The 16,204-nt window shown below is 34.2% G+C and overlaps 1 protein-coding gene across 2 annotated transcripts in view; it reads left to right on the top strand.

Annotated features, from left to right (window-relative positions):
* Positions 1–15,650, top strand: part of LOC134839634 (uncharacterized) — a 105,695-nt gene extending 90,045 nt beyond the window's left edge. For both annotated transcript variants that reach the window (XM_063855249.1, XM_063855248.1), the window contains 5 exons: positions 6,958–7,107; positions 8,712–8,880; positions 13,906–14,173; positions 14,457–14,655; positions 15,000–15,650. In XM_063855249.1, the coding sequence (XP_063711319.1) occupies positions 6,958–7,107; positions 8,712–8,880; positions 13,906–14,173; positions 14,457–14,655; positions 15,000–15,397 (1,184 nt within the window). In that variant the 3' untranslated portion in view covers positions 15,398–15,650. The remainder of the gene's footprint in view (positions 1–6,957; positions 7,108–8,711; positions 8,881–13,905; positions 14,174–14,456; positions 14,656–14,999) is intronic.
* The last annotated feature ends 554 nt before the right edge of the window (positions 15,651–16,204 follow it).

Here is a 16,204-nt window from a genome sequence, read left to right as displayed (position 1 = left end):
TTCTGTGAAGTTTTTGAAATCCAAATTTTCCGATAAATCATAAAATCCGCCGTATCTCGGAAGCTAAAAGGTTTCGGTCAGCCATTTTTGAGGCAACCATGACAGCCACCAACGTAGGGTTGCTAATTTCAAAATTTGTTTTTTACATCTACATTTTCGAATTTTTTTTTAAACATGAACAACGTCATAACTGGGAAGACCAAAGGATTTGAGCAGACATATTTGAACGTAAAATTTGCAATCCTTCGAAGTACCCTGACAGAACTCGACTCTGGGGTTGGGAATATCAAGTTTTACGAAGTTTTTAAATATAAACGTGGATTTCAGCAGAAATATTTTCAGGCAAGATTGCTGAAGAATATCTGAAACTACCCTGAAAAAACCCTGCTGTTGGGTTGCTAATTTAAATTTTTACGAGGTGTTTACTTGAAAATTTTTGAATTTTTTTTTAAATAATAGAAAATTTCATATCTCGGAAGCCACAAGGATTTGAGCTGACATATTTGGAGGCAAGACTTGCAACCTATGAAAATTTCCTAGCTTTTTTTCATTACAGGGTTGGAAATTTGAAATTTAGTTTTTTTTTGAAAATCCTAGCATTTTGAAAATTTATGAATAAATAATCAAATTTGTCATATCTCGTAGAGTAAAAGGTTTGGTTTTTCAAATTTAAAGTTCAATATTGCAGCTCTTGAGGGTACCCCAAGTTGCTTGTTTCAAACTTAGTCAAGTTTCTTACCTCTAGAAATTTCTTACCCCTAATTTTTTCGAAAGTCTTTCAAAAAATCATGGAAAACGACATATCTGTAAAAGGTTTGAGCAGACATATGGAGGCTTAAAGGTTTCGAGTAGACATATTAGGAGACAACATTTGCGAACCTTGAAAGTACCTTTACAGAACCCGAATATAGGGCTGCTAATTTCATTTTTCGTGAAGTTTTATTTAAAAAAATTTTTCGAAGTATTTATGGAAAAATGATAAAAAAACGTCATATCTCGGAAGCCAAACGGATTTGAGCATATTTGTAGGCAAGTTTTCCAACTCCTGAGAGTATTTTGACAGCACCTGACTATACTTAGGGAATTTGAAATTTTGGCTTTAGTCACTCGAATCTTCTGACATTGATCTTAACCTAAACTTTTTGACCTAAACCTTGACCTAAAGAAGGATTTTAGGTTGATAATTTTGCAGATTTTGTATTGAAAAAAAAACTTCAAAAAACTTCCAGAACTTTTTGCTTAAATCTTGTCCCTAACTCCTTTTGTTAACCTTTGTCCCCTATGAAAATAGCTTAAACATTGCGTCCACAGAGCAGTTGGCGTTGCGCATAAATCTTATATATTAAACGAATGACAAAAGTTTGGCACTGTTTTTATATCTTAAATATTAAACAAATGACAGAAAGGCAAACAATTTTTTGGAAAACTGATTCGCGCTCGGAAATAACTTGACGAATTTCAAAGCTTCTTGATTAGAAAACTAATTCGGTCGATGAATTAACATGAAATATTTCAGCAGTTCATTGGTTGAATAGCTTGCTTTGAAGAACCAAAACTTTTCGCGAACCGAATTAGTCTGGGAAATAACTGAAAATTTTTCAAATTTACTTAGCGTCAACGGTTTTTTTTTTAGAAAAACTTGAATTTTTGCGAATCGACTCGGTCTATGAAATAAATTAAGTATTAAAAAATTGAAATTTGTTCATCGTTTGAACAGCTAACATCTTATTAATAACCTGAATTATTTCAATTTTTCATTGCTCGAATGGCTTGTTAAGAAAAACTGTGGCTTCAATATAAAAATGGCTTCAAAATAAAAAATTGTTCTTTGCCTATAGATTCGCTTCATGAAATAACTTGTAATTTTTAAGCTTCGTAGCTTGATTAGCTTGCTTAGAAAAACCTGATTTGTTCGCAAACCAATTTGGCCTACAAAAAAGTTCAAAATTTTCAAAGATTCGTTGCTTGATTAGAAAAACTTAAATTGTTGAACTGATTTGGCCTATAAAATGATAAGTATTTCAAAAATTCGTAGCTTGAATAACTGGCTTAGAAAAACTTAAATGTTTCACACTGATTTGATTTATGAAACAATCTGAGGTTTTTCAAAGTTCAATAGGTTGAATAGTTTGATGAGAAGAACTTATTTTTTTTGCGAACCGACTCGTCAATGAAATAAACGCATATATAAAGAACTTTAACTTTTCGCGAGCTGATTCGTTCTATGAAACAACCTAATTTGTTTCTAAAGTTCATCGCTTGATTGGCTTCATTAAAACACTTAAATTTACCCCCAGCCGATTTGCTTCATGAAATATTTCCAGGTTTAATTGCTTGAATGGCTTGCATAGAAAAACTTTGCCAACCGATTCGCTTCATGAAAAAACTGTATGTATTTAAATTTCTTGGCTTGAAAAGCTTGCCTACAAAAAAATGGAATTTGCGAACCAGTTGGCTCTATGTAAAAACTTGAAATATTTCATAGTTTCATCACTTGAATAGTTTGCTGAGAAAAATTTAAAATTCCGTAGGCTGATTCATTTGATGAAGTAACTCGAAATAAAGTTTTGTAGCTTGCTTAGAAATCTTCGAATCGGCTTACCAAAATTATGTTTTTTTTTCAGAAAGATTTACGATATGGCTTAATTTGGTCAGCTTGATCAGATTGACAAACAACTTCTCAAGCCGACTGATTACTTGAAAGCATTTTTTGATTTCTGAAGTTAGTAATTACTTAAGATTGATTAAAAGCTCATTTTTTACTGCACTGACTTATGTCTAAAAATAAAGATTATTTTTAGTGTTAAAAAAGAGGATATGTTAAAAAAGAGGATATGGTTAAATGATTAAGAAAAGTAAATCATGGTAGGGAGTTTTGAAATCGATTCCCGTTTTTTGGGATTTACTTGATTGATTTTCTTTCAAGGTATAAACAAGTAGCTTCTTGCTATTTCCTTTGAAGTTTTAGCTCTTTTGTCCTGTTTTTTTTTCGGAGGAGGGCAGCTTCACCGCTGTGTTCATTTCATTGTTACGAGCGTAGTTAAGTTGCGCTTTAGCTACCGAAATACACTTCAATTTCTGTCCATTATTAGCGTTTTCAATCAAATGTTACGTTCATTATTTGTTTCAAAATGCTCAATTTGTCTAAGTATTGTGCGCGAAACTTTTCCACTTTTTCTAACTTTGACGGGAAGTTTTTATTTCTCCCTAACAGTGGCTTAAGTAATGGTAGTTATTAGAATGGTTTCACGGTTAACTGAAGGAACTTTAATTTCTGCGGGCTATTTATTTCCAAAATATCCTTGAATTGGTTGAATACGGCTCGCTTCAAACGCTTAAAATCAAAAGCGCAATTTTCAGGAAATGGAATTTTTACTAAAAACCAGAACGCTTTTGCTAGAAATGAACATTATGAACTGCAAACAGAGTGGAAATAGGTCTGGGAATAAATATATCCCCCTTATAAATACACGAGCCAGTGGTTGATGACCTACCAGCCGAACGTCCAACAAGAAGAAAATACGGATATTCTGTCAATGAAAAGAAAGCGTACATCGCTTTTTTCAATTTTTTTTTAAACCAGTTATCATTATGTGGTTCAGTTCAAGTTTTGAAAAAATACAGTTTGTACTGTGACGGTTGAAATATTCCAAATTTGGATATTCCCTTTCGTTGGATTTTCCTGTGCTATCCTCAAATGGAAAATAGTTACACTCCGTATAAACTGGATTTTGGATTGCTCCATGTGTTGTTACCATTCTCTTCGTGCAAAGTGATCTGCAGAAGTTAAAAGTTTGCTCTACCATATTAGCCTGGTAGTGTTTTGCGTTGTTCGTTCGTAATTGATAGTAGATACGTTTGAATTGAAGTTGAACATTGGAACCGTTCTATCTCTATCTGCGAAGCGTTATCGTATGTTTACTTGAGTTAATCCGCTTGTCTCTTCAGTTTTATCGATCTTCTTTAAACTTATTTAACTTTTTTTCTGGTAATTTGGAAGATGAGGAACTTGAATGAAATTTTTGCAGTTGTGAAAAAGAGCAAAAGTAAGTTTCATCATTACAGAAAGTTTCATTGATGATAGCTTGTGTTACAAACATGAAGCAAGTTTTTTTTTGTAACAATAAGATTCACCCTAGCAACGATCCACTTTTGGTTTAGGGCGGATATCGTTCCGTCATTTTTTTTTTCATTTTGCAGATAAACGAGCCTTTGACACTGAAAGAGTTTCTGCCAGATTAATTCTTAAAACAATCGGAGCGTAGTGTAATACTGGTATGCAATTTTTTTCCAACCTTAGTCGAAAAGAAGTGCTCATTTGCTGACACTTTTGGTAAATTTCCAACCATAGGCAATTTTATAGAATCAATTGCTGCTTTATTGATGGCTAGTATAAATATACTACTTAGCGATCATGGTGCAGATGCGCGGTGATGAGACTCCTAATCTACAGGTCGGAGATTCAAATCCGAAACTAAGCTTTTTTTGTAGTCGATGATTCTAGCGAGGACTATTTTAAAGGTCGACTATTTTTAAAATTGTTTTCTTTGAGTTTGAAATTTCGCTATTTACCCTTGCAATAAGCAAGAGTAATGCAATCGGGCTCTAGACTTTTTTGCCCGTAAACAACTTTATTCACCGGATCTTCACTTCTAGAGGACCACTTCTATAGGATCTTCACTTCTAGAGGATCTTTCATCTGACATGCTCAATTTCTTGAAAATGCAAATAGTACCAAAAGCTAGTTATTGGTTCAAGCCTGTTCCAGGTTCTAATTATTTTTTCAAAAAATGTCAATTTTTTTTCGGGTTTCTGGTTTTCGTCCTAGTTTCTGTCTGTTCATTTTCCGGTTTTTTAAACGCCATTTTTTAATCTTGTAGGTTTTTTTGCTTTGCTTTTTAAAACATGGGTTTTGTTCCAATTCAAACAGTTTTACTTAAATTGAAACTTCACAAGTTTGTAATTTTACCATGTCTGATTTCGAGTTTTTTTTAAGTTTTATTTCGTTTTTTTTTAATATGTCAATTTCAGCTTATGTTATATCGACTTAGTCAAATAATTTTGAGTAATTTCCAGGGCAAAACATATCCGTTCGGGATTATGTGTTTTAGCTTGGATGGATCGTAAAAACTTTTAAATTCATTGAAATTTTTTTGACAACAGTTTTGTTTTCGGCTTAACGGGTTTCAACTCAATGTATGTCGAATTTGTTGCCGCTTGATATATATTTGTTGCCGTTTTTTGAGGGCTGTTTTTTTTGAAGTTTTTCTAGCTGTAATTTTCAACTTTTGTCAATTTTTTTACTTTTTTTTTCATTCGTTTTTTTTTCTGTCTTTTCTCTCACGATTTGTAGCGCAATGTTTTTTTTGCATCGCAAGTGTTGCAAAGCTCCGCTTCGCCTCTGTGTTGACTTTCGATTTCTTCTGAAGTTCAGTTCATTTACTTTATTAAAAGGAAGACAAACTTTACTATTGAACAGCCAAAGTGTAAAGGCTGCAAAAAACACGGTCGACTTCTAATTTCGACAGTGGTTTTTAATTTCCAGATTTCCCTACGGAATATAAATTTTACCTGTCGGTCTAGTTTTCTCAAATTGAGGTTATGTTAATTAAAAAAGTGTTAATTGTAAATTGTTTTTGAATTTCAAAGAGCTTTACGGGCATTTAATTTCTGAAGTTCGAAGTTGACGTTTTTTTAAGAAATAAGTCAGGATTTTTTCTGTTTCCTTTCGTTTATCGACTCATTTCCAACTGTTTGTTTGCTATATTCATTTGATAGCACTTTTGCTGCGTAGCATTGACAATTTAGTAGCTACTTTGCCTGTTTTGTTGGTAGCTAGCATCAGTCTATTTTAAAGTGATCGTGGTGCAGATGTGAGGACGTCAGACTCGTGATTACCAGGTCTGAGGTTCGATAGCAAAAGTTTTATCAAAATTGATGCTTAAGCTTGTGTGGTCTTTCATTCGTTAGTTATGTTGAAAGTGATTTTTAAAAAATGTTAACTAAATGACCTTTTTGCAGTTTATAGGTAGTAATGCTGACCATCCCTTGAGAAAGTGAGAAGGAACTGTAGCCCAGGATGAAATTTTCCGCTCAATTTTAAGTGCCGTAAACAAATCTCAAATGAGGGTCAAGTGTGGTATCATATTAAATGAGTTGTTCGTGATTTTATTTCTAAAGAAAGTTAGTTTATGTCGAGGAAATTTTTTTTTGCTGCGTAATTTTAGAGCGAATAACGGAAAAGTCTTCATATGATTTAGTATTCATTTGAGGATGAGCTGTTCGATTTTAAGTGTTAAAGAACGAAGTGGTTTATCGTTTATTAAGCTCTATGAGTTGTTTAATTTATCACTTACTGAAGTCTAGAAACTATTTGATTTTGAGTGTAAAAAGTGAAGTGATTTATCCTTTAACAGTGATTTCAGTTGTTTATGCTCAAATTTGATTGTTCGCTATTTGATTTTTGGTTTCTTGTCCAGTTCAATTCAAGTTCAATTGCTAAAATGAAGGCAAATTACACTCACCCATAACCAAAGTGGAAATGACGCCAGTAATCGTGAATGGTTTTTTAGCTTCGAAAGTGGAATTTTATTTTGAGCTTTTATTGCCGAATAAAAAATCTACATATTGATTCCGTTTTTTCTAGTCGGGCCCTTTTTTTGAAAAAAAAATGTCAATTATCAGCCGTAAAAGATTCTTGAAATTCAAACAAAATTCAATAAAATTTTTTGTTTGAATGTTGAAAAAATAAGTCATGTTAATCAGAGCTCTTTGAGATCATTAACACTTTCCAACTGTCTGTTGTCTATGTTTTAATTTTCTTTGTTTTTAAGTAGCAACGATGTTCGATAAAATTTGTACTGCTCGCACTGTAACTGGCTACCTTTGTTTATTATTTGGTCTTAGTGAATAAAAAACGAAATGTTTTCTAATTCTACTATGCCGTTCTATTCGCAGGTCAATCAGTGTTGCAAAATGGCACAGTCGGAGACATATCTTCATCCCTTCCCTCCTCCCAATCGGGCGATTCGAATGGAGATTTCCTTCACTTTGCGACGCCTCAGAATATCCCACCCGGTCACAGAGCCACTTCAGTATCAACATCAGGTATGATGAATCAATGATGTAAATTCTGTAAACTGAAAACAAGAGTTATCAAACCGGAATATAGACTTTTTCAGGTTAAAACTAGTTTAACAGAATCGCTTGAATGATTTTACCTGTGCTTCATGTGAAATCAAAATTCAGGCGGTAATTCCCGCATGTGGCGAAGAGCTAATTCGCCTGCCTTGAAAGACAAATGTCTATAGTTCGAATCGGGCCAAGACCTGTTTTTTTTGTAAGCGGAAAATTTTCTCCGTGTCAAAATTCTTTGTCGGACTTCTGTTTGTTTGCTTTTTTGTCGGCTTAGTGGCCGCAGCACAACTTTTGCCTGAAGTTGGGCTTTTTTTTACTCAAACTAAAATTTTTTCAGTGTATTTCGGTTTTGGGCAAGTAATTGAGTGCTACTGTTTTTTGGAATTTTTTGATTTTTTTTCATGCTGTTCATTAAAGGTTTTTGGAAGCTGTTTTCTTTATAATTTCATGGAGCGTTCTGTGATTTGTTGCAGTTGTAAGAACCATACTTCAGACGATAAATCCCAGAAGTTCGTTTCCAGTCGTAATCTGTTTTTTTTTGTGGAAACTGAACATTTTCGAATATTTTAGACCTAAATGTCTGTCTGCTGATTTTCGTCGGCTTAGTTCCCGCAGAAAGCTTCAGTTTCTTTTTAGCATTTTGAAAACTCTTTCTAGAGTTTCTAATGAGGCAAATAATTTTTTTCCAGGAATTTTTTGTCCTATTTGGCAATTTTTACACTAGCGAACTTAAGGTAGCATTGCTTTTATACTTTTCTTTTTTTTCTAACCTAAGTCGCAAATATTGGTGCCACTTTTGGGGCACCTTCGGAATTTTTCGATAGCATGTGTTTTGACATTCGAATAGTAATAAGTTCATCAATAGGCTTAGTTCATCAATTGAACCGAAAAAAGCTGTTTGTTTCAAATAACATAACAATAATGAAAACTCGATTTCCGAAAACTCGATTTCTTTTAAATTGCATAATTCATGCAAGGCGTGGTTTTATGATTACCAATTTGCTTCATAAAGTTAATGTGGATGCCTTTAGTTTGTTATATTCCAAATTATTTCCTGCAAAAATGTGACTATTTGTTTTTGGTGCCACTTTTTCTGCATGGCTTTGGCAATTTATTAGCACAGGTAGCTGCTTTATTTGCGACTAGTGTTTGCTGATTATTAAACGTTCTTAAAGGTTTGAAGCCAATACGTTGCTAAGTTATACTAATTCGAGGCTCATTTCTGTTTTTTTTATTTTACTTTCTAAAGCTGCTTTGTCGTTTCCTGCTAGTTTTTGCGAAGCGCAGCTACGCCTCTGTGTTAAACTTTTAGACAAAACAAAACGAATTTTTTTGAAGATTTTGTCTTCATTTGCTGCTGATCATAGTCATTCATTTTTTTATCGCAAGTGATGCGAAGCTCCGGTTCGCCTCTGTGTTCAGCTCTCTGTTGGCTATGTTTTTCCGTGGTTGATGTGGCTGTGATGTCATGAGTATTAGTAGTATTTATTCTTTTTTGTTTATTTTTCTTGAAGTCATTTTTTTTCCAAGTTAATGATGATTAAATCTCCGAGCATGTGAATGTTTTTTTTCAGCTACCACTCCAAGGAATGTGAAATTCAACGCCAAGCGCAACTCGGAGGATTCCTCTCGCGAGGAGGTGGAGTTGTTGAGGAGTAGAATTAATCAGCTGGAGATTGAGTTGCAGGGCGCGAGGCAGTCCATCCACCACTTGCAGAAAAGAGAAGAAACACTGATGAACAGGTAAGTTGAAGGATGTTTCATTATGCATTTTTGCAACGTTTCTCAGTTCGGTTGGCTTGGTTTATTCTGGTCGCGTTATTTTGTTTTGAAGTAAAAGTTTCTTTCTCGCTTTTGTTTTGGCGGCTTGATAACTTATTGCGCAAACTGCTAATTCATTTCACCATTTCAGTTGTTTTCTCCGGTAAGTTTAGAAGTGGAGCTAAAATACGTTCAAAATAGGTAGTTTTAACAAAGTTCCATTCGCGGTTAAAGTTACTATTCACTATGTCGTCCACGTTCAAAGTATTAATGTACTGAGCGACACTGAAAACGCATTATAAAAATTTTCATCAAATTTAAAATGATTGAATGAATTGTGAAATCTTTTAATGAACGCATTTGTAGCATATGTGATCATATTTAAGTTCATTCCCACTTTGTAGTTGTGTGTTGGTTGACCTTGCCCTTTTCAATACAATTCTTCAATTTGATTTCTGCGAACTGGGTTTGACCTGAAATGAAATGAAATGAAATTTGGCAAGGAAGTGAAAAAGACAAAAATGGGGATTTATTTTCTATATGCTTTTTGTTTATGAAAGTAAACAGCTGAACAAAGAAAATCTTAAGATCACGTTTTTGATCGATTAAAGCTGGCATAGAAAAAGTATATCATGAAAAACTATAGAAATTAAGTGGTTGTCAATGTTTTGGAGTAAGCTCTTTGTTAGATGTGTGTCACCCGGATAATCTATAATCTATTTATATGCGGGCTTTTACTTATCTTTCCGTGTTTAACTTTTTTCAGCTATTATTTTTGCTTGTTTAACGAAAGAATTTTTGCGAGTTCAAGCTATATCGTATATAACAAAGCTTAAGTTTTTCGATTTTCCAAAATGATGCCAGCAAGGGAGGGAAGGAGAAGGGCAGCGCAGTGAAGGATAGTGTAAAGGTGGGATTCATCCATCTATACATTGTTTTCTTTGTTTATCGTTTGTTTTAATTAAACTAAATTCGAAATTAGCAACCCTCTGGCTGGGTACGTCAGATTTCTTCTGGGAGTTACGAATATGGCCATCTAATATGAATACAAAATCTTTAAGCTTACGAGGTTTGACGATTGTTGCGATTTTTCAAAAATTTCCAAACGTCATCATTTGAAATTGCTAACACTATAGTGGGGTGCTGTCAGGGTGCTCTCACAGATTGCTCTTACAGGTTGCGATTCTTGGCTACAAATATGATTGCCCAAATCCTTCTGGTTTCGGAGACATGACGTGAAGTTTTCAGAAGTACTTGTCGAAAACTTAAAATTTTGTGAAGTTTTTTAAATCTATGTTAGGTGCTGGAAGGGTTCTCTCAGGTGTTTTGAATCTGACCTTCGAATCTGCCTGCTTAAATATTTTTTTTCCGAGACACTTTTTTTATGATTTTTCAACAATTTCAGAGAACTTATTTCTCTAAAATTTAAGAAAACTAATTTTCCGATGTTTTTTAGATACGACAATTTAGTGATAATTTAAAAATTCTTAAAAACTTCTCAAAAAATAAAACGCTCGACCCAATGGCGGGTTGAAGTTAAGTTACTCTCAAAGTTGCAGATGTGGCCTCCAAACGTGACTGCTCATATTCTTTTGTTTTTCGAATTTGGACAGTTTTTTAAAATTTTCAAAAGATTGTTTTAATAATTGTTTTGAAAGGTTTTAATTTCTACCCTTTAGCTTGTGTTTAAGAATTTTGCCTCGGTGTATATATTTTTAGTTCTCATATGATGCATTTTCTCCGTGTCTGTCCAAAACAGTCTAATACAGAAAAAATCTGAAAAAACCATAACAAAGTTCATAACATAAGTCCAATTCTAAACTATCCGAAACATTGCCCGATTGATCGAAATGACTGTTTCACCATCTGATAAAAAAATTTTTCCCGATGATTCTGGTAGGTAGCTTGTCAGCGAGTAAATAACTATCAGCACTTCGATGTTTTACTTTTTACTTACCAGCAATGGAAAGTATCTTTCATATATTTTAATGCCTTACTATCTCGCAATATTTAAGCTTTTTCAACATCATTTGGTTTCCGAGATATAACGTTATTATATTATGACTTTTTTTGATACGTTTTCAAGAAACAGATATGAAAATGTTTCACAACGTTGGAATTTCACAACCCTGTAGCAAATTAGTCAGATTGTCTTAGGTTCCGAGACAAGCCGTACTTCATGATCTAGCACAAATTTTCAAAAACTTAGATCTCAAAAAGAAAGTTTGAAATTCAAAAGTTGCTCAAATTGTTTGTTTTTTTTGAAACTGACATTTATTGATGTTTCGAAAAAAATTAAACTAAGAAAAAAAGAGTCTTGAAAAATATTTTCAATTTAATTGATCTGGATTTAACAATTGATGACAGCAAATGAAATGGGTACGGGCAAATGAAAGTAACAATTAAGTTAAACATGAATCTCATTTATGAGCCTAATGATTTTCGTAATGAAACAGTTTCAAAAGTTTTTTGGAAATGGAAAGTGCTGTTGAATGTTACTTATTTAAAAGTACTAAGAGCTGAAACCCAGTTTTGACTCATTTAGTTTCACAAGAATCTTTAAGTTGAATTTATTTTTTTTGTTCAGTTTTTGAAATTAAAAGCGTTGTCAGATAATCAGTCAATTGTTACGGTTGTATTCATTTCGTTATTTTTCATATATTTTATATACAATTTTCACTTTTTTTATCTGATGTTTGAAGCATCGGAGGTGCGGTCTATGCTAGTTCGGTTCAATTAAAACTTTGACCTGTTAATTTTGAAGGGTATGCTTTCATTAAGCATCGAGAACTGTCGGATAACTCCTTTTCTTGGCGGTGCGCACAAAGCAGTTGTAATGGACGCGTTTGAAAAAAAAAATGATTTTTCTGAAATTCTTAAAGATCACTGCTACTTTCACGATCCTGCTGACATCAAAAAGTTTAATTTCAAAACACTTTCAAATATCGGACAGAAGTTTGCGATGATGTTACACCGCGGCAGCAGTTATTTTCATGCTCTTTTGCGAATCAACAAGCTATAAAAAGATTTCGTCGAGAAAAAATATACCAAAGATGGAGGAGCCAACTTCGTTCACTTTTATTATGAGCGATGATATATCGGCCTAATCACCTGATATTGCGTCAACTCAATGGTTAGAATCGTTTGTATGCATGTGTTGCAAAGTTTCTTAGCTGATTTTTTTCGAATTCCCTTGGCCAAGTTTTTTCAAATTGGGTTGATTCAATCAAAAAAGTGTCAATCATAAATTTCAGAGCTTCAAGGTCATCTTTTTTTAAGAGTCGATGAACGTTGTTCAGACTCTTCTATAGTTCGCGATGATGCGCTGATAACAAAAGAAGGGCATTCCTTATTATAAATGCACATATGAATACCCTTAACACTTTTTGAGTTTAATTCAAGTTCATTAGCTAGAAGGTAGGCAAAATAAACCTTCAATGATGAAAACTGAAATGGCGCGAAAAAAATGCGATCGATTTCAGGTTTCGAAGGTGGAATTTAAGTTACAGATTTCCCAACGGATAATCCAGTTTACTCAAATTGGGTTAAATTTATGAAAAATGCCAATTATAAAATGCTCTTGAATTTCAAAGAGCTTTAATTTATCTTGTTTGAAATTCGAATGTTGAAATTTTTTCAAAAAACAAGTCATTTGTTTTTTTTTGCGTTCATTGTCTCTTTTCCAACCGAGTGTTGGCTTTGTTTTTCTTTGAAATTCGAAAGTTGAGATGTTTCAATAAACAAGACAGTGTTTTGTTCTGTCTACTTGCGTTCATTGGCTGTTTTCAAACTCTGTTGGCTATGTTCTTGGCGTTTTGGACTGTTTTTATGGGGCTATGTCGTATTGGACTGTTTTATGTATGCACGATTTTCTCAATTAAATTTAGATCTGGAAAGTGCCTTCAATTGAATCTCAAATTTTATCGATGCAATAATTTTTTCTTAAGAGTTTCCAGATCCAATTGTTGATCTCAAGTCAAGTCACCGGCTTAAACGTTTAATGGCAATTAGCATATTCATTGAGTTATAAAACCATCAAATCTTCAGAAGCATTCAAGTTTAATATGGTACTTGCATCTAAATCAATACATACTTTTTAATTCACAGTTTATTAACACAGCACGGTCACTCAAATATGTTACATTTATAGTTTGTAGACAATTTTAACAAATTATAATGCAAGAACATATACCTATACTGCACGAACGTACAGTACTTGACTATTTTTTTGGCAACATCAAAAGTAATTGATTGAAGATTTGTAGCTAACTTTTTGCTTGAAGAAGTTTGGGGAGCTGTAATTTCATGCTTGTTTGCATGCAAAAAAAATCGGTATCATCCAATAATTAGCAACTGGACGAGTTTTTCTTATTTAAAGTGGGATAAACTGTTGGTTAAAACTGAAGACACGAAAAGTATTGTTGCTATTATTTTTATTTAAAATGTCTTTTAAATGTGTTCTTGAATTTCAAACCATGAAAATTTGTATCTCCAGAATCAAGGACCAATTTATAATAAATATATCAGCAAGCTTGCGAGATTTTTTGGAAATTATTGTTTTTTTTTCATTTTGCCTTTTTTGAGATACTTGTCGTTTCTTTGCTTGTGTTTGCGAAGTGTAGCTTCGACTCTGTCTAAAACGTAGATATCCAGATGTTAAAATCATCTTTTTAGGAAGGAAAGCAGGAAAATACAACTTGAAGGCAGAACCGCTGTTCTGATTAAACCGTCATACGTTTTGTGGTTCATTTTCTGGACTGGTATAAGTTCTAAGCTTCAGACAAGAGCTAGGGTCATGTTGGGCCTCCGAAATTTCGACTGATAGTTGAAGATCTTAAACACATCATAATTTCTCCGCTTCTATAAACATAGATACAGGCTCTTATCCGAATTTGAACTTGGTAGTGGTTTGATTAAACCTTTCGTGAAGTTATTATATCAAGCTTTAATTGTAGGTATATTAATAACAACATTTACAAGGTTAAAGAAGACTTGGTTGTGCTTTAGAATATCTGACTCAATTCAGCGCAAAGTGGAATCGAGTGGCTCTTTTGAGACTCTGAGTGACTCTAACAGACCGAGCCAGCTGATTGAGAGATACAGCCAGCTGCTCTACTGCGAGTTGAGACCAGATGCGATGGATGCCCTGGATGACATCATAGGAGTGAGTGAGGCGGATGACCACCAGCAGATCAGCGACAGTGACTCGGCTAATGTGGAGGCAATTGCACACAGTACTGACTTGAAGCAGAAGATACTCTTCTCAGTCGTGGTGGTGAGTTGCGGTTTTTAATGCGGAAATGGATAAATGATTGAACGGAGGCGTCTACAATGTTTTTTGACTTAGTTGTGGCGGTTTTTGTGGAAAATGTATCCATCTTTTGGCTCATGTTGTTTACGAATACACGGTATCTTTTTAAAAAGTTCATTGGAAAATAGATCTCCGCTGCTAGTTCATACCACAAAACCGAGTTTGTTAGAGGAAAATGCGCTTCGAGAACGCAACTTATTTTTTGAAGTTTCTCTTGAAAAGCATGAACATGGTTCTGTTGTTTTAGCTTTCGTTCCGATCTGTGCAGCGAAGTATCGAGGAGTCGACTAGACAGGTGTTTGTGCTTCTCGGAATGTCTGCTGTGAGTGAGGAGGATGCGGCGGAGGCAGTCACTAAGAAGCTGACTGGTCTGACCACTGCCTCCACAGCATCTTCTTCATCAACGCCAACTGGATCGAACTCTGGATCTCCAAAGCACACTAGAGGTAAAAGCTACTTTAAGGGGATAAATGGGAAACGCCAAAGTTACTAACTTTCAGCTAATAAATTATTATAAGGAACGCTTATGTAGTCTCAAAATAGATGTTAGCTAACAGTTGAAAATTTAAATCAAAGTAGATCAAATTTTCTTTTGGATATTCTTGAAATGCAAACAAAGCAAATTTTTAGTGTATTTTCGCAAGTATCACAATATAATATTAAAACTATTTTTTCCAAAGTATTGATGTAATTGAACTCAGTTAATTTTCTAACCTGATCGCTAGATTTATAATGTTGCTTCGAAAATTGTGTTTTTTGTGTTGATCAATCTTTGAAGGTCTGTTTCCAGTACAATCTGCGAGTGATCTGAGCACTTCAGAAGAGCAGGAAGAGATGCAGAAAGTGGTGATGGAACAGATGCGGAAGACAGCCGCCTCTAGAAACACAGACCCCAACTTCAACGAAGTCTGTCAGCAGCTGTTTCAGACACTTTTCGACTATCCCTCACTTAAGACATGCAAACCACTGTTGAACTATGTGAGAGAGTGCTGCAAACTGGCCTGGTTATTACTACTATCTAACCCCAGTTACCACATTAACTACCACCACACCAACTTTGATCCAACATGTATGAACAGATTTCACTCTTCTGATCAGAGCAAAGAAGAGGTCGTCAGTTTTATATGGCCAGCATTGATCGAGCAGACGACAGGTCATTGTGTGTCTAAGGCCATAGTTGTAACATAATCACGCACAATAGTAACTTGACTCTTTGCAGATCTTTTCGGGATATACATAGCAATAAACTCATTTTACGAAATTCACAACTCAAGAGTTTTGAATAAAAAGAAATGCTTGTTGGGAGCGACTGTGGGGTTTTTGCTATGTAATTTTTTTTCTATGTCTTTCAATTTGTTATTTGAACTGAATTTTGAATAGAATTTAATCGAATCTTGATAAATGAGTTTGTACATTTTAGAATTTTAATCTTTAAGATTTCCGTTTTAACAGTAATTAACAAGTTATCGCAGAAATTAGAATTTTAAAGCGCGAGCACATGAGCAACTTTGCGATAGTAAGTATGCTGCAGTATGTTGCAAGAATTTTTTCAGCTACGATCGCAAAATTTGAAAGTCCTTTTTACCAGCACACGCGAGCCTTTTGTTATGAAATTGAGTTGTTTTTGGATGAGAACAAAGAAATCAACATGGTTGAATAACAAAAAGCACTGAGAAATTTTCATCGGAATGATGTGTCAAGATTTATCCGTTGCAACTACTACAAAGTCACTGGCTCCCGCCCAACAAAAATTAATGAGGACGAACCCAAACTATCACGAGACACTAAAGTCATTCTATCACAACTACGTTCCGGTAATAGTACCCGCCTAAACTCCTACATGAGTAGACTGGATCCTCGAAGGACAAATGAATTCCCTCTATGCAAAACTGTGCCGCACGATACCAAACATCTGTTCAACTGTCAACAAAATCCGACAGACCTCACAGTAGACTCCATAAAATCTGCTGTGTTCTTAAACCTCAGCTAACAGCA

This window comes from Symsagittifera roscoffensis, chromosome 2 (genome assembly GCF_963678635.1).
Source record: "Symsagittifera roscoffensis chromosome 2, txSymRosc1.1, whole genome shotgun sequence".
Taxonomy (NCBI): domain Eukaryota; kingdom Metazoa; phylum Xenacoelomorpha; order Acoela; family Convolutidae; genus Symsagittifera; species Symsagittifera roscoffensis.
The sequence above is the reverse complement of the archived record's forward strand: the minus strand, read 5'-3'. Positions and strand labels throughout refer to the sequence as shown.